The sequence below is a fragment of the Onychostoma macrolepis genome, chromosome 09 (assembly GCF_012432095.1).
Source record: "Onychostoma macrolepis isolate SWU-2019 chromosome 09, ASM1243209v1, whole genome shotgun sequence".
NCBI lineage: Eukaryota > Metazoa > Chordata > Actinopteri > Cypriniformes > Cyprinidae > Onychostoma > Onychostoma macrolepis.
The window spans coordinates 20057974-20076324 of record NC_081163.1 but is presented as its reverse complement, the minus strand read 5'-3'; the positions used below and the strand labels follow the sequence as shown (position 1 = coordinate 20076324).

Below are 18351 nucleotides of genomic sequence, written 5' to 3'. Positions count from 1 at the left end.
CGTGTAACACCTATGTTCTGGGTGGGTTGCAGGTCATGGTAGTGATTAAACAACAAGAGCTTTAAATCCAGTCTTGACTGTTTTGTTTGAACTGACCTTTATGATTTAACCAAATGTAACTTGAACTTACAGGACTGAGAAAAGACAAATGCAATGTCTGAATTCTTAACCATTATGTGAAAACAGCATTCTTTGATCTGTTTCCCATAGACTTTCACTCATTCTTTCTCCATTTCTTTGGTCCACCTGAGTATCTCGGTGCTCTGGGGTAAAAAACAAGGGTGCAATGACAAATTAAAGTTGAATCAAATCCAAACTGACAGTGGTTTTGTCTCTGATCAGCGGGTGAGATTGGGTGTGATGGTGAAGAGTTACCTGTGGGCTGACAGTCAAGATGATATTGATGGACTGCTCCTTTGATCTAGGCCGCTCCTGGGCCAGGGCTCCAGCAGCTTTTAAAGGTGCACCACCAGTTATTGAGGTCGATACCTGGCAGCTAACATGCTGTGCTGTTGCCATGGCTCCCTTATTGAAAGACCAATCCCTGCACTATTGACCCCAGTAACCTCAGTACAGTCCCAAAGTTGCCCAAACTTGAATGGGAAAATATCATCTCCTGTTTTGAAGAACCTGAAAGAAAAATCACAAATGAGACCTTTTCAATATCTTAATCGTTTCTTCAAATAAGAAATAATGAGGAGATCAATTAAGACTTAAATCAAGAAAAAGGCCGCAGCAATCTCACATGCCTCCATTAGAATTTCACAGAAATTCTCAACAATTTTACACATTGTGGTCAGATTTCAAAGCAAAAGTCAGACTTCATCATTACCTCAAACAATTCTTATCAATTCTTTTAAGAACAAATTATCTGAGCCATCCACATTCTTTGTATAGTTCTGTACAAGCTGTATTCAGTCAAAATTCCAATAGTATCTAAATTGGCTTCACAACAAAGGTCCAAACAGTCATAATCAGGAGCCAATATTTAGTGTGGTTATGAAATTAAAGAAGCAAAATTCATTCCAGGAAAATTAATTGCAGAAGTGATTGCAGGCCTTTTTTTAAGGCAATTCCTTGGAAGTGGGGAGTTCTCAGCTATTTTGCCAGCCACAATACCAATCTTAAATGGTAAAATAAAGGGAAAAAAAGAAAATTCTTCAAGACCGCTGCTTTGTCTGTGTGCTACTATGCGAAGAACACATATATTTTATGTAATTATATGTAAATGAAATGCTGCATCAAACCTTTGTCATGACAATCATCACTCTTCTTATGTTCTTTAACCTTGATAGATTATTTTCTCTTGATTGTGAATTTTGTACAGTAACCCCAGACACGACTGCAGATTTCAATTTGCTATGACAGTCAGTTCTTCTCAAGTTCACACATCAGGTGCTCTAGCAGAATAACCATTATGAATGTTCCATTAATGTTCAACAAGTAAAAATTAAATTTCATAATTTAAAAAGGTTTGTGCTATATTTCTTTAAAAAAAAATGCCATTATAAATAAAAGTTTATGTGTCACTGTATGTGGGTAGTTGACAAATAAAAATTGGACTGTGTCCTACGGTGTGACATAGCAAAAATGTAGAAAAAAATAAGAAAAATTAAAAAAACTTAATATACAAATAACATGAGAAAAATGTATTTTCATTCTTAGAGTTACAAATAGCATGAGAGAGGTTTATCTTCAATGTTAGAGTTTTATTTTTATTTTTTTACATTTTTACATCACACCATAGGACACATTGATACGTCAACTACCCATGTGCATTTGCTACCTTTGCATCTTTCTGGATTTGCATTTTGGAGGCAACCAATCCAGATTTAATACACTCTGCCTACAACTTTATGGGAGTTACAATTTTATGGCAATTTTGGTAGAAACATCTGAGACAGTGTTAAAACTTAAAATAAACATAACTGAGCTCTCGGTGAAGAAAGAGCAACTACCAAGTAATAAAATCTTCCTCTCGGAAAAAATGTCAGCATATGTACATGTTAGAATCATGTGAGATTCATTCTTTATATCCTTTAAAGTCAAATTACCTCAGTCATGATGGCACAGGTGTTTGTTTTCTTTCTTCATGATCACTCTTACAAGACAGGTCACATTAGCAATAAATTAAAAATTCAAATGACAAGCTAAAGTTAGAGGAGAGATGGTCAAACTCTTGTCTTTCTCTATCTGTCCTTCCCTTCCATCCATTCCTGTTAATGCACTGTAAATGCATGCCCTTCTTGGCCCCCTCTGTGTACTCTATTGCCGTTTTTTCCACATTCTTTCCTCTCTTTTTCTGCTGTTTATTCTTTTTCTTGGCACAAGAAACACCAACACAGCACTAATACTGACCCCGCTGAGAACGCACTTTCTGACTGTCTCTCTCTCACACTTTCTCTCCCCCCTCTTTCTTTCTCTCTTCTCCTTTCAACTTCACCCTAAACCAGGCGGCATTTTGCGATCTCATCTAGGCTGTAGCCTGTGACCTTCGCTCTTACCCCTGGGGAGCAGTGAAAATGACTGGCCCCCAAATCCCTCCAGCTGAGAATCAGTGAGTGTATCTATAATGCTCTGATGAACTCCTCCTATGAATGATTTGTAGCCCTCTCTCCATCGGTAAATATAGGTCTTATCGACCCACGCACACCCTGTCTGCACTGCCATTTGCTCAAAGACTCCCCCCGCTCCACTCACATTAGAAATACATTTGAGTTTCAGGTTTCTGATGAAGAACAAGAGTGATCAGACTGGCCACTCCCACACAGCCTGATTAGTATTCATGGATAATGTTTACAGACATGATTTTGTACATTTAGATATATCCTGAAACACAGACATACTGACTACATCTAAACCGTAAATATATTTAAGCACGTCTTAAGAAAACTTGTGATGAAAATCGATTTAATACAATAAAATCAACCTATTAACTCCATGAACGGGATATTCTATGAGCCTACAAGGATTCTTAAGCATGTCTGTCCCTAAAGTTGTTCATAAGATGCTTGCATGATAGAAGTTGTAAGTAAACAACGTATTTGTGTTAGAAACACAATTTATTTGCAAATACTCACGATTTGCTAACAAATGTTTTTGCTTCCCACACACACACACACACAAATACTCACCATACAAACATGCTAAAATATAATGGCACATTGAAGAAAGGTGCCCTGCACATAGCCTGACATGCCTTAAGGTAAATGCAGCGAATGTATTATTTTCCATTCCAAGTTATATGTGGGACATTCCTAACATCTGGCTTCCAACCATCCCGTGTTTTGTTGTCCAGTGCTTATAAAATGACATATGATGAAAGAAAATGAAAACAGAAACAACTGTCAACACAGAGAGTGGAGATTAATGGAATAAGGATATGATAGTTTAGGTTTGTCAGCTTTTTTCAGGCAACATAAACCTTTCTCCAGTGGACAACAGCGAAAAAGTCACAAGTTGACGTGTTGATGGTTTCACTGGGCATCGGTAATCAGTATTTAGACGTTGAGCACATCACTGTATCCTCTCTCTAGCAGTGAAGCTTAAAAAAAGTCACTGCAGAAACCCTGTGAGCAAGCCCACCCGCAGCCCCGGACATACCAGACATCACCCCTGCTGTTTAAGACCAAAAACACACAGAAAAAATTCTAGAGCCAAGTATACAGCCTAGAAGCTAGAGCAAACCACACGGACTCAGTTGCTAATGAGAGACGAGTGTGCTAGAGCTACATGCTAAGTTTTCCCAAGGCAATTGGGACTTCCTACTGCAACACTTCAGCATCCCCCTCCATCAAAAAAATAAAACACAGGCACAGTACAGCATCGCCACCACCAAGCGACAAACCCACAAAACTAAATTTAATCATCGGCACAGCGCTTGTTTCCCAGCGTGAGCCCCGCGTCCAATTATGAATTCATTTATTTGCGATTTATTTTATGACAAACACGCGCAGTGCTCTGAAAGTAATGATGCACGAGTCTGTCGTGTGGCGAACGCCTTGCTGAGTGACTGAAAAGAAGCAAAGCGTGATGGGATTGCTCCAACCTCTAATGGGAGTTTGGGGATGCTGGGTGAGTTAATGCTGCGGGCTAATCCTGGAAAAATCACTAAAAAAGTCAAAAGAAACAAAAATGGCTTTACTGCAATGAGATTTCAAGGCTGAAAATAGACTGAATAACCATGACTAATAAGGGCCTGGTTAATGCTTCGTATAATCTCACCAAATTAATACGTTAGACACAATTGGCACGTAATTAATTCCTGTGAGTACACCCAACAAGAAGATTTATTTTCAAATGTCAATCATGCTGTAAAACCCACCCCACCAGAGGGATTATGCTACTCAGCAGCATAATTCTAATTATATGGTTATGTGGAATTACATAGTTATATTGACCATATACACCGTGTATGTATAAACAGCCATTACCTAGGCAGTAAAAATCACCGCTGACAAGGGCCGATCATCAAAAGGAAGGTCATTCTAATAGATGAACAGTCTGCCCGTAGCGTTCATTTTTATGACTTCATAAAGAACGTGTCTCAACGGGACCATCAGCATCCCGTCTATATCGTAGTACGATCTTTCACCCTCTTTCTCCAAAGTGCCAGGCCGCGTGTCCGTGGTGGCGCGGTGGCCCAGCGTCTGGCTTGGAGTCAAGAGTCAAGGTTGGGGAGAGGAGAGAGGCGAGGAGAGGTGGGGGTGGTGGGGGACTGACCAGCTCTGAGGGGAGGGCTTTGATCAGGGAGCAGATTTAAGCTGGAGTGACAGTCCACCAGTGCACAGCTTTGTCCTGGCCCCAGCTCAAACGCCATCCGACTGCAAGCACAGGGTGCCAACACAGGGCATGTGTGTGCGTGTGTCTGTGTATCAGTGTACCCAGATGACATGCACCCACACGCTAACACTGACACACACACACAAACATCTGTTGGTAAACAAGCACACACACATACACAGGCAAACAGTCAAAGCAAACAGAAACAGACTGAAATATCTATGCATACAAATATGATCATTCAATATTTCTGCATACACCAGTGTTTGAGTGCCTACTTAGAAATTAAACCATAAGTCAGTTGTAGCTAGGCAAGATACAGTGTAGTTAAGTACAGTCAAGCTATTCTTTTGAAAAAGTAGTTAAATGTTACTAAAATGGAGCTACATGGAAATATTTAAAGTTAAAACTATTTAACACCTTCCATATTGACACCACTTTACATAAGAAAATTGGAAATGTTCAAGCACAAATGCATCTCTGAGGAATGTTTTAAGAGGTTCACTAACACAAAGTGGTGAACACAGATTTAATGCTTGCACATTCCCAGGACATTAGCCATTCATTTTAATTCTATGTAAATACCAGTCGTAACAGCCACCATTATTATCAGTATTCAGCCAAACGTGCCTCCCTGTGTGCTGTTTGCACTGCAGTGTCTCTATGACACTGGCTTATGCATCTTTTCTTTATTAAAATCTCAACGTAGAATTAGCAAGAGAATATGCTTAACCTCATATACCTTCCACAGCAGAAGGATATATTGCCTCTTCTCTATTATTAATAAAATCACAAGCACAGGGGGGCTGGGGTGTAATATCAGTGGCTGTAGGCTGGATGAGCACTATATTGCTTTAAAGAATGTTTATGTGTGTATTTGAGGCAAGTGTCAGGTTTCATATCTTGAGGCTCAGCGCGGTCCTCATTGCTAACAGCACAGAAGTGAAGGGGGGACATGGTTATGACTGCTATGAACAACCCAAATCCCACCTCATTTGCCCTGCCCATAACACATGATGATGAGGCAAGACTATAGGGTTCTCCATGGGCGCAAATTATGAGGTCTGACCCTGCTAATTAAAGTATGGACCCCCAAAGGCAGTAAAAAAACAAAAAGGTGGGAGGTTTTATATAAATACATGCTTAAACATGGTTTTCTAACTTTTCAACAAACACAAAAGTTGAAGATGGTGTGTACTCCTGAGGTAACCATAGCAACAGCAGGCTGCCTGAGCACCTTCTAGTTAGGATTATTATCAGACTAAACTGTGTTAAAACTATAAATACTGTCATTAGAGGGAAAAACACATTTAAATAGATATTTCACCCTCCTGTCGATCTAATAGAAGAAATTTTGAACAATATCTACGTTTTTTGTCTATACAGTGAAAGTCGATGGGGTGCAATATTGTTTTTGAACCCACTGACTGGACTGCCATGCAGGTTTGTGACATGAGCTTGAGTAAATACAATTTTTATGTTAACTATCCCTTTAAGATTGTTAGGGAATGTGCTAGTAAAGCCAAAGACAATTTAAGCAAACCTAAACGGAACATGTCCTATAACATTTCCTTTAAAAAGTCGACCACCCTCAAAGTGATTCTATAATTTGCACACTGGGCTCTCCATCACATCGCCTATGGATAGTGTGGGCAGTTGGGATGTGCGGTCTGCAGAGATGCTACCAGCGCTGCTCCTGGAGCCTTCTTTAAATATTTACACTCGGCAGAGCAGAGATAAGGCACAGAGATGATGCGATGGAGAAGGCGGCCACCTCCACGTGGTAAAGCGAGCATGTATAGGGAGGCAATTCGCCATCAGTGTGTTACTGTGTGTTTTTATCTTGATTCTCACACAGTAACATTGAGTCAGAGAGACTGATCAGGATAAAAGGTGTGAGATAGAAAGCGCGAGAAAGAAGAGAGGGGATAGACGGAGAGAAAGACAACAAGCTTTCATAGACACACTTTCAGTGACAAAGATGGAGGAAGTATAGTGATACAGGGGGATAAAAGAGGGAGAGATAAAAGTGAGATTAGATGCAAAAAAGAACAAATACCAAAAAAGAGCTACTAGATGAGCAGTCTAACCATCTGAACATGTGATTAAGGGCCTGATATAAAAGGAAAAACGGGGAGAGTGTTTGAGGGACAGTGTGAGGGAGTTCTAAATGTGTCAAATGGATGGATGTGATGCCGGGCTGCGTGGCCCACTCTCCTCTCCCCCATAATGCCGTGAGCATGGCGAGCACTGCCGGGTCAGCCTTATAGCATACTAATGAGATTACAGCCCAGTGTGCCACATCAATAAAGCTGCACTGAATCCCCCTCACTCCATACATGCTAAACCAGAGATGCTCCAGCACACTCTCATGGTTTTGGATCAATTTGGAGGAATTCCAGACTGAATTTGTACGGTTCAATTTCCCTAGTAAAAGAAAAGAAGATGGTGATGTTTAGCAGGAATGTTTGGCTAACAATTCAGGTAATGAAAAAAAGCTTCTGGAAGACATGCAATCCGATTTTATTTTAATTGCAACTGAATTTGCGCAATACCTCAAGGTTTCCTGGGCTCTCCCGCACACAGTCTAAGACGACTGGATGAAAGCGAAAAGATAAATGTATTCCCTTTATCATCCAAAGTATTATTCCTTGTGCTAAATTAATCATTCTGTTCTCAAGGGGTCCGAATCTGAAAAACTTCTTTTCAAAGAGGACCTTTTTTTGTGCCGTAGCAGAGCCCCCTCCAAAAACCTGATAATAATGGTGAAGGACGGCGCCATGCTCTTCATTTCTCATCTCCTCCTCTTGCTTCTTCCATCTAAAGCCACAAAAAGGTGTTCTCTCATGCAAGAGCAAAGGTGTTAGAGGTCAGGGTCATTTCAGTGCACACGCCTAGACAAGAAAGAGAAGTGAGGCTGAATGAGGCAGAACAACACAGGCCAAGAGAAGGGGAATCTCGGCACATCTACAAGAGGGCCAGTCTAATGCAAGTGGACGTTTTCATCTCAGTGGCAGAGCTCCAGTCCAACCTAATTGGGACAATTCCCACTAGTGATATAATTTCATTCCTACCTCAGTGTGACTCCTATGATCTCATGCTGCAACCTCTTACTTCTCCTCTGATTCCCCTTCCCGCACTCTGCCACGTCGGCGACCGCTGCACTGCCAACTGGGGTTTGATCTACAACCAAAAGAAAGTCCAGCGTCTCATCTGAAATCGGTGTTGACAAATTAATACACTCGTAAAACATTGCGCGGTGCATGAAATACAACTTCTGCTATCGTCTTATCCTGGTAAGCTTGTGTTGTCACAACTGAGCAAGCAGGATTCATCATAACTAAAAATGAGTCTGTGTTTGCCTTCTTGTTTCATCTCACTAACATTTATGTTATGCTGCGAGCGACTCCACTGCGTTGTGAGCTTGCAGCCGTAAGCGCCCGCTGTGCAAGAACACTTAAAAGGATGTCAGAAAGTCGAGTGTGATCACAGGTCACAGATGAGAGGGTGGAGGGCTGTGATGTAAGTGCTGGAGGCTGGGGGGATGTCGCTGACGAGGGGTGCTGGGTGAAGAGCGCCCCGGGGTCGGCTGGTAGGGGTCGCTCTGGGAGTTGGACTGGCTGAACAGACAGGAGTGGCGCCAGGCTCTCCCCTGTGAGTCTGTGAAGCAGCAGGGTGCAGCAATGGTACAACCCTGTAGCTGCTAGGATCTGTGAGAATCCCAGTGACACGAGGGACCGCAGGGGAGGAGAGTCAGCCCCATGTGTTTATGCAAACAGATCAGTTGCCATGACTATCCAAGCAGAGGCAGATTCACATGATGTCACCTTGGCGGCGAGGGAAAAACAATAACAGTGAAACACGGCTAATTTAGGACCATGCAAAGCAGGATTATCAACATAACACCCACAAATCAGAGACGCTGGTGATGTCTTGATTAAACACACTGTTTAAAAGAGCCATTTACCTTAAAAATGTAATTCTAGCATGGTTTCCATTTGTGTTCCAAGATTTTTTTTTTTCCATACAACAAAAGCATACAGTGATAAGAGGCTGTCTAGCTACAAAAAAATACAAAATAAAAAACCATAAAAGTAATCCATATGACTAGTGGGTTACATTCCAAGTCTTCTGAAGCCATAAGATAGCTCTTCAATTATTTAAGACCCAGCAATAACATTGTTTATTGATCTTGTACATCCATTTGTATGCCTTGCAACCTTAAACATTTGGTTTTATGTAATGTTTTAAACATTGTTGTTGCAGATGCTACCTGCCAATTTGTCACAAAGATCATGTAATCTTGCTGGCCAGCATAAATGAGGTTTTGCCAAAATTGCAAAAAATTACTTGGAATATCCTTGAAAACATCAGTACAAATGCGATGAAAAATACAACAACAAAAAAATCTGTGATGCTTTCCATCATATGACATTTTTCAGCAACAGACTGTTTGTAAAATTATGCAGTAAAGCTAATTATAGCTGTATAATTTCAGTTTGTTGCCAATTTTCTTTTAGCAAAAAAAAATATTTCTGAAATTTTTTTTTTAAAGAAATCTAATACAGCAAATATAACGATGCACTGCTAGATTTGATTAATTATTATATTACTATTTATTCATTCACTCATTCTAATTTTTTTTTTAATGGGGGCCAGTGAAAATGTTGGCATGGCCAGTGAAGAGATAGAGCGTGAACATTCTTCATTTTTGTTCTACATAAGAAAGTCAGTACAAATGTGGAACAAGATGAGAATGAATAAAAAAAGAATATAAAATAAAAAAGGTAAAAATTATCTTTTTGTGGGGAACTATCCCTTTTAATATCGGTGCATGAAGTCAAGAATAATTTCTTATGCTTAGACACAACTGCATGTAATATCATGCATCTTACATGCAGTTGTGTCTAGGCATAACAAATTATTCCCCTGTTGACGTCATACAGCCTTTAAAATTTAACGCTTCAGCCTCCAAGGTAAATGTGGGAGGTAGGAACTGTGGGGCACCCTGAGTGTGTTTTATTAAGTCCATGGCCCAGTTTGGAAGGTGCAGGGTTTGCCCCGGTCAGGGCTAGGCTCAGTTGGAACCAGCTGTTTCAGACTTGGTGAGACAGAGGGTTAGCCATGGGAGGGAGCGATGAGCCAGTCATCAGGGCTTACACTGCCCAGCTGTGCCACCAAGCCTGGCAGACTCGCACCTGCCCTTAACCCGCTGCGCAATAACACCAAAGCACACACCTGCTTCTTCTTTCCAGCATGCACTCTCCCTCGGTAGAGTTCTCTGGCCAATGAGGAAGAGGCAGGACTCGATCTTGTCCCCCAGCGTCTGACCCGCTGCATGGATCTGTAGTGGAGGAAATCGCATGCACTTCGACATTCAGCTGCAAATTGTTCAGTGTATATTTTTGATATAGACAGGCTAGCGTGTCTTATGGAGCAGCCTCCACCCCTCCATCCAACCCCCACTCTGGCTAATTCTCTCTGGCAGGGAGACCTGTAAAAATCAATAGGGAAAATGTCCTGAAACAGCCAATCTAGCAACCATCTGCCCTGGTACTCCACTGAGACAAAGACCAATGTCCCATGGGAAAGTGACGGAAGAGACAGACAGCACAACGCACATACAAACTCAATTACTCACTACAACTAAAACACTTTCACATTGCAAAGTCAGGCTTCTTAACTGCCTGACAGTCATTTTAACTGAAGTAGTATTTACATTTATATAAACATGTTATTTGGTATGTGTGACAACAAGGTCAGGGGTGTTTGCTATTTTAAATTTCAAAGAACCTTTCTTAAGAACTATAGCTAGCAAGAGCAGATTATGTTTATATACTCATTTTAAGAGTGAACAATAAACCTGTGTTGGCTGCTGTCGTGCTATCAGAACTTAAATAAGTGAATGTAACATTTGCTTTGTTAATCAAACATGTAATTAAATGATTCTTTATCATGGCATTTTCTCTCACTCAGTCCACAGATTACAATAATTTAATTGCCATATGTCACTAAATAATTGAAATGGAAACTATTCGATTTCCAAAGTAATGATGGCAGCTTCTAATAAAACAGAGCAAATTCAGTTGAATTGTTACCTCAAAACAGACCAAAAATACCAGAACCACAACATACTAAAAATATCCGGTTTATAGATGACGAACAAAAGAAAATTAGGTGAGTTCTCACGGAGACGCATACATATTTATATAGAATGTATAGTTGTGTATACTGTTTATAAAGCTAAAAAAGATCTGACTTGTGAAGTGTCAACTTACACACTTCTATTCTGACAGAATTCAGTCACATGTTTGTTTATGTCAGTTATTATATTTTTAAGAATATAATAATTTGGCTTGCTTCACTCAGCTTGGCGGGTTGCTGGATTTTACAGTAATCATCGATCTAGGATTTGTCTTTTAACAACAAATGTGTAGCCTAAATGAGACTTCAGTAGGGAAAATAGGTTTCACAAAACACAAAAGTAGAAATATCTTCCATGCTGTCAACTTAAGATGGATAGAAGTGTATCCATATTATTTCATAATAAAGAAAAGATACAGTCATTATTTTAAGACTGGTTGACTTGGATTACTTATCAAATCATTTAATATATGATTATTAAACACTGAACTTTCTTTATTGGCATGTAGATATAATATAAGCACAGCTATGAAGGAAACTTTGTTTTGCAAGATGAGTGGTCAGTTATAGAGCACTGCCATGGGCAAAAGTCATTATTAAGAGATATTATGCTGGGGTTTTTTTTTTTTTTTTAGATTTCAGTTATATGGATTTCAGGAATTAACTGCTTTTAAAAGTGTTTCTGGCTTGCCCACGGGGATGAAAAACATCCTGATGACTCAATTACCCTTTACACAACAATAACCAGATCAGTACTGCAAATCAATGCCATCAGTTGCAGAAAGAGTTGCAATTACAGATGTTCTTTGAGGTAATTTACGCCATCAGAAGAGCTAAAACTCATTTCTATGTCCTAAGCCTCTTAATTCAGAATTAAAATATTTAAAGTCGCCCTGATCTTGTCTGTGAAGCACCTAATCCTAGTGCCTGTGGAATATCTGAGATGATCTTTTTCACTTTTTTCGGCATTTGCTTATGCCAAACTATTACATCACAACGTTATTCTAATTTTCTGAACTACTGTTTCCAACTTTATCGCCAGCTCTGTGGTGTATGTTACCGTAATGTGTGATTTCCAACTGATCTGACTTCATATAGGCGTAGAATTGCTTCACGTTACAAACTGCAACTTCTACTTCTGTTTGTTGCGTTCTCTCCGTCCGTATGAGCGACGCCAGAGCGCTGCCGCTGCTATATAGCTCTCTAAAAATAGCTCACCTTTCACTGCCTTCTACGGCTCGATTGACAGGTGTCATGAGCCAATCGCGCTAGAATATTCAAATTATACTCCGCCTCTTTGGCCATTCAGGCACCGCCTTAGTGGACGCCCAGTGAGATCATCAACCCTATTTACCGTATATGGTCACGCACGGAATTGATTGACAACAAACCACGCCCCCTCAGTTCCCTTGGCTTCCTCTCGCTCGCGAGACAGCGAGCCCAGCAACTTGCCTTGGTGATCCACGGCATTCAAGAGAAAGGCTACCTGGAATTTATAGCGCAAAAGAGACAGAGGCAATGCGGAAATAGGTGGACAGTTCATGTCGCCGAGTTTGCATCCCACTCCCAGGCTGAGGATCTGAGAGTTCGCGGGGATTGCAATTAAGTGGCAAGAATTATATTTCTTTTTCCTTCCTTTTCTCAGCGCTTAAAATTACCAGCTTTAAACTACACTTCGCGGAGGATTTGAAGCATTCTTTTGCATTTGACATTGGGCTGAGAAGAAAACAAATTATACCTGAGGATCAAAGCAACACTTTTTTTCGTGTGAGCATCAACATGGACGTGTTGGCGAATTACAGTATTTTTCAGGAACTTCAGCTGGTGCACGACACGGGCTACTTCTCGGCGATGCCGTCGTTGGAGGAGAACTGGCAGCAGGTGAGAGAGTTTACGCGTAACTACTTGCACTGTTAGTTCGCATAAATAAGCCGTGCGTAAATGCGCACATGTATCTAATTGAAACATTCACAACTTCACAGTGCGCGCTTATGCCCAAACACGCTGTTTTCCTTGTCCAAATTATTCCGCGTAGTGGTTTTTAGTGATGCAAGCGCTGTTTTGCTTCTCTCACGCTAAAGCATGGCTAGAACTCCGGTCTTTTTATTTAACCGAGCGAAAGTGATTGTTAGTTTGAAGAATAATCTATAATATGCTTTAAGGAGTGAAATGCATATTTACTACACTTCTCTGCTGTACACTCAAGGCAAAATAGATGTCAATGACAGAATGAGACACGAGATTCGTGTGCATTAAAGGCTACTTCTAACTGGAATTGACAGTATGGCGTTTTAAGGCAAAGGTAATGTGGCCAGAAAAAAAATAAAAATAATGATAATAAAGGCTTGGCTAACAATAAGCGACTTGTTATTAAATAATGCATTTGCATCTGTCAGATTACTTCGTGTTTTTCTGCCCGACGATATCAAGAGCAGTTCCCGATTGTCATGTATTATGTATTACCTCCGCCGCGAGGGTGCGCGCGTGAGTGGATGTGAGGAGAATGCATCCCTCTGCCTCTGAGAGCTGGTGTGCATCTGTATGACAATTTGCTGACTACTTTAGGGCTATAGATAATCAATGATAATAGTAGTGTTTTACATTTTTATGACATCCCAATTAAGCCTTCTGGACGATTTGGAAGTGATGCACATATGTGCAAATTGGGAAATATCTGTCAGGGTCATGTTTTTAAGTGATGTGGTCTTTATAATGCAAATAAATTGCAATAATTGTTTTAGTAGCCAAATACAGCAATAATAGCAACAGGGTTTGGAAGTTCTATAAATTAAACAGTAGCAATGTAATGCCAAGATTTATGGTTGGAGGTAAGAAGGACATCTGGTAATCGATGTGACGACGGACGCCTCTGCACGCATGCACCGGCTGTCTTCAGCTCATTGCAATTCCATGTGCTCAACTGCAGGGAAATGCAGCGAGTGGTTATTTATCGCTGGTGTGTGAACTTGAAACAGATCTACCCCCACTGGCAATTCAACTGGCACATCTACACCAACACAAATATTATCTGGTAGCAAATGCAAATACAGACATATTGGCATGAGTATAGAAGGAAAATGCAGATCTGGCGATCTCATCTTGATGATTAGAACAGTAATATGTCATGCAGGAAGACAGACAGGTCTGGTTCATCAGCTAATTCTGGCATTAATTAACTTAAAGCATCATGGTCATATCAAACAATGGATCTCGTGTGCATGGGGCATTAATTCCCTGTGGTGTCGTGAACTGGCTGTCCAAGCACAAATGGATCACAATTATACACTACAGTTTTACACTTCTTTGCTTCTTTTACATTTTATATATATATATATATATATATATATATATATATATATATATATATATATATAATTGTTTTACTCCTACTACTTCTACAGTGAAACAAAGAGAGAGACAGAATTCGAATTAAGATTAGTTTACCAGCCTAATTATGACTCGAAAGAAAACAAGCTGTTGTGAGCTTGTACAACCTGCAGATGTGTTCATATGCCACTGGCAAATACAGTTTAGAGACAGCAGAGAGAGTATCAGCTCACATTAGAAGAGGAGGGGAACAACCACATGAAAACGGAAAAAAATAAAAGTTGAATTTATGACAAGAAAGTGAGCATGAAAAGAAAAAAGGCTGTAGACAGGTAAATATAACGGTTTTTTTTCTTTGAGTGACATCACAGTTAAAGTTTGATGCTTTTACAGGTTGGGATGGTTTTAAAGTGTAGCCCTAGATCTGCCAGTGCAAGGTAAACAGCCCCCTTTGAGTGGGAGACAAGATGGATAGCTGTGCTCGGCCCCTTGCGAGAGGAGCATGAATCAGACCTTAATGGATGCGATATGGGTGAATTGAGTTTCAGAGCTCAGGCTGAGACCAGGGATGGGGCGCAAGGGCCATGGAGGGGAGGGTGACGGAGGTGATGTGCTTAGGGATGACGAGGGGTTGTCCGTCGAACGTGATGAAGTCCTCCCGGGCCTGACGTGCACTGCATCCATTCCCCACAAGGGACGCCGGCTGCTGGCACCATCTCTCCCAACTTAAACAAAGACGCTATCTCTCACTGTCAAGACGAGACCCAGAAGAGAGAGAAAAGAACACAGAGGGAAAAGACAGAGCGGGCGGCTCGCTGTAATCACAGCTCGCCAACCTTTCTTGGGGCAGAGAAGGGAGGGATTATTTCGGCGGTGACCCGCAAGTGAGGTTAATTCAAAGAGCGGCTGTTTGTGCAACAAGAGAGCCCCTGTTGGCTCTCACCCCCCTCCCAAAGCAGTGCCACCCAGTACGACTCTCAGAGCTCCTCACTGGAGGCTGGAAGAGCAGGTGGAGTGGCCTGGGGAATGAGGCAGAGGCAGTAAACAACACCATTAGAGGCAGTCAAGGCAGCTTGGCCAATTAGTAAGGATCACCTAAGAGACGGGTTGGGGGGCTGAGTCTGTTTGTCTGCATCCATCCATCTGTCCTCCATCAGCTAGTGCACCACGTGGGCACCTTTGTTGGTGTGTCGTCCTCTGACAAGCAGGCCTTTTTGTGGGTCACAGCGAAAATGGGTCACTCTCTGTCTCTTTGTCTACAAAGTCTGGCAGACCTGTCCTCACAGCACTCTTCTCCTCGTCGTCAAGTGTTTTGTTTGGAAAGTTTCCATCAGCATCAGTAATTCCAAATGACTTTGTTCTAATTTCAGAAGCAGGGTTTGATTGTTTTGCACCTATCTCAAACCTTTTCTAGGAATACTACTGTAAGCATTGCGGTCCAAACCCATGAGACCTAGTTGTCCTGACAATCGCAGCAAAACTTTAAACCTACCCTTTTTTCCCCATGTTCTATCAATAGCTTTAATGCTAAAAGGTTGAGAAATAGAATCTGAGATGTGGTGAACTTCTCAATGCTCACTGGCAGCTGGAGAGCAGACGACTAACCCACAGAAACACATCACAGTCAGTAGAACTGGAACACGTCTGAGCAGGGTCATGTAAGCCCCAGAGACTAGCTGAAGGCAACAGCTATCTGAGGCGAAGGCGGTGCAAACGTTGAGCTCGGTCTGTCCCAGAAGAAGCCCAGTTTGACAAGATAATGAATCGCACTGCATGCATATTCTGTGCTGTGAGTTTTTGCATTTCACAGCCCAGTAACTTTTTGAAACAAAGGGCTGTATAGTTGGGTCAGTGGATGGGGGCTGGGAAAGAGGTGGTGTATCTATGTAATACCATTAAAAATGCATTTCCATTGAGCTGGGTTACGTCAATGCTCCTGTGGAGGTTCCACACCGGGCCTGCAGGAGCCCACCATCTTCACTAGCTTGCCCCTATGCTTTCTTGCTAATTTTCCCCTGCAGCCTATGGTGCAGGCAGTTGGCCATCCATCCCTTTATCGCATTCCTTCACTGTCCACATTGAGCTCGCTCCAGCAGAAGGCATTCAAGCTTTCTCTGGGCAGTGAACACTGAAATGTGCATTATGTAATACCCTGAGGAACACAGCTGCTTTCTCACAGTATATCTTCTGACAGCACAGAGGATTCTCAAGCCCCTTTTCAGGTCTCTTTCTGCAATTGGTAAAGCTCCAGGACACCAAAGTAATGGGCAAACACATTACCTTGTTGACGGCACCAAAGAAAACTCCCCTGAAGTTGTGGAGTGAGTGGTAATATTGGGATGTCTTCAGAGACCAAGATACTGTACTAAGCTCCTCCTTATCTCCGGGGAGACTTGCAGGTCCAGGCAAAGAAGGTTCCTTGTACTCCCTCAAAGCTTTGTGCTTTCTGCAACAACCTAAATTTTGTCAGTGGTGATGTTCTCACTTGCTGACCTTACTCTGAGGGAACCACCTTGGCATTCAATCTCAAACCTGTTCGACCGGCCCCACTTAGAAGTGTTAACAGGTCTATCAGTACATGCTGATGCTCAGGCATTTGTTGAAATATAAGGACTCCCATGTCAAGATAAATAAGCTGTTACAAAGTTATCTCAAGCAGATATGCAGTGCATCTGTGGAGGCTTGCCTACTTTGACACCTCCCTTCCCAATCCTACAGCTTTGACCTCAGTGGCCCCTGCTGAACCAGTCAGCTGGCTCCATTAGTCACTATGTTGACGGTACATACTTTTGGCCCACAATGGAAAGTACCTGTCATGCTTTATGATCCTATTACTGATTTGAACTTTTTAGAACTTAATTGATCTCGTCAGCTGTTTGGTTTCCACTGGATTACCGACTGTCCCATAAAATGTCTGGGATCAGCGAGTAGACAGACACTCATAAGTCACCACTGTGTTGTTATCAGTGTGACATCATAAACCAACCCATTGTTCTGGGCATTTCCTGTACGCTGCCCCTGCCAGTGACTAGACAGGTCAAAATCAAGCGCTGTCTGGGTTTAGTATACACTTTGAATCATTGTCAAGTCATAGTCTGAGATTACAAAAGAGCTGTCTATTTTTCTTCTTCCCGCCTACCTATATCTCTCTTGTGATTTAGATTTTGCGATGTGCAGTTGTTGGGAGTAAGTGCATTTACATGCACTTTGAACATTTTGTTTCAGTCGAACTAAAGCAATAATTTGTCTTTTTAAAAATGTTATGTCAATGTTTAGTCACTAAAGTTAGATATAAATCATATTAGATTTTTGAAAAGTTGGACTAACAGACCTGGTTAATGTGATAATATCTCAGTTTCGTTCCAGCATGTATACCCATTAATCTACTACAATTTGCCTTAGCTTTGTGCAGTTGCTCCAAAGGTGCAACGTGTATTTAATCCTTTAAATATTTGGTTACACGTTGTGTCATGTATACTTGGGCTGACAGATAAAGCCAGATACACGACTACTACTTGAATACTAAAAAAAAAAAAAAAAAAAAAATACACTGTAGCTCAAATACAACTGTGCATATAAATATTCTTAGTAACTACAGCAAAAGCGGAGCCCCAGACACAGCAGATCACTCAGCCCCCAGACAGCTGACAGTAATTAGGCAGTAGTGAGGGTGCAGCAGGGTCTTTCATGTATAGGGCTGAACCAGGTCTCACTTTGATGTGGGGACCTTTCAGTCACATTCTCCTGTTACGTTTGAGTAAAGTTCATACTAAGGCTTTAACACAGGCTGTTTCTGAAGCAACACATCAATTTAATGTTGAATTCCATCTCTTTGTTAAAATAAAGCTGTAACCACAAGCTTGCATGACAGGTCTGGGCAACCTAATAAACAACTAGCTGTGGAAATTATACAGAAAAAAGCAGTACCTGAACTAACTATTATTCTGTGATTTTGAGTTACTACATTAAAATGAAATGCCTTTACAAGATCATTAGCATTTGAAGCGCAGCCCTAGCTCACCCTCATATACACTATGTGCTGTTTACCAAATATCGTACACCATGAAATTTGGCAATTGCTCTATAATTTATTCTCAG

The 18351-nt window shown here is 41.2% G+C and overlaps 1 protein-coding gene across 1 annotated transcript in view; it reads left to right on the top strand.

Moving 5' to 3' along the window:
• The first annotated feature begins 12326 nt into the window (after nt 1-12326).
• The window catches only part of klf7b (Kruppel like factor 7b), a 43919-nt gene continuing 37894 nt past the window's right edge, over nt 12327-18351 (top strand). Inside the window, exon 1 of the mRNA XM_058786372.1 lies at nt 12327-12807. Within this exon, the coding sequence (XP_058642355.1) occupies nt 12706-12807 (102 nt within the window). The 5' untranslated portion in view covers nt 12327-12705. The remainder of the gene's footprint in view (nt 12808-18351) is intronic.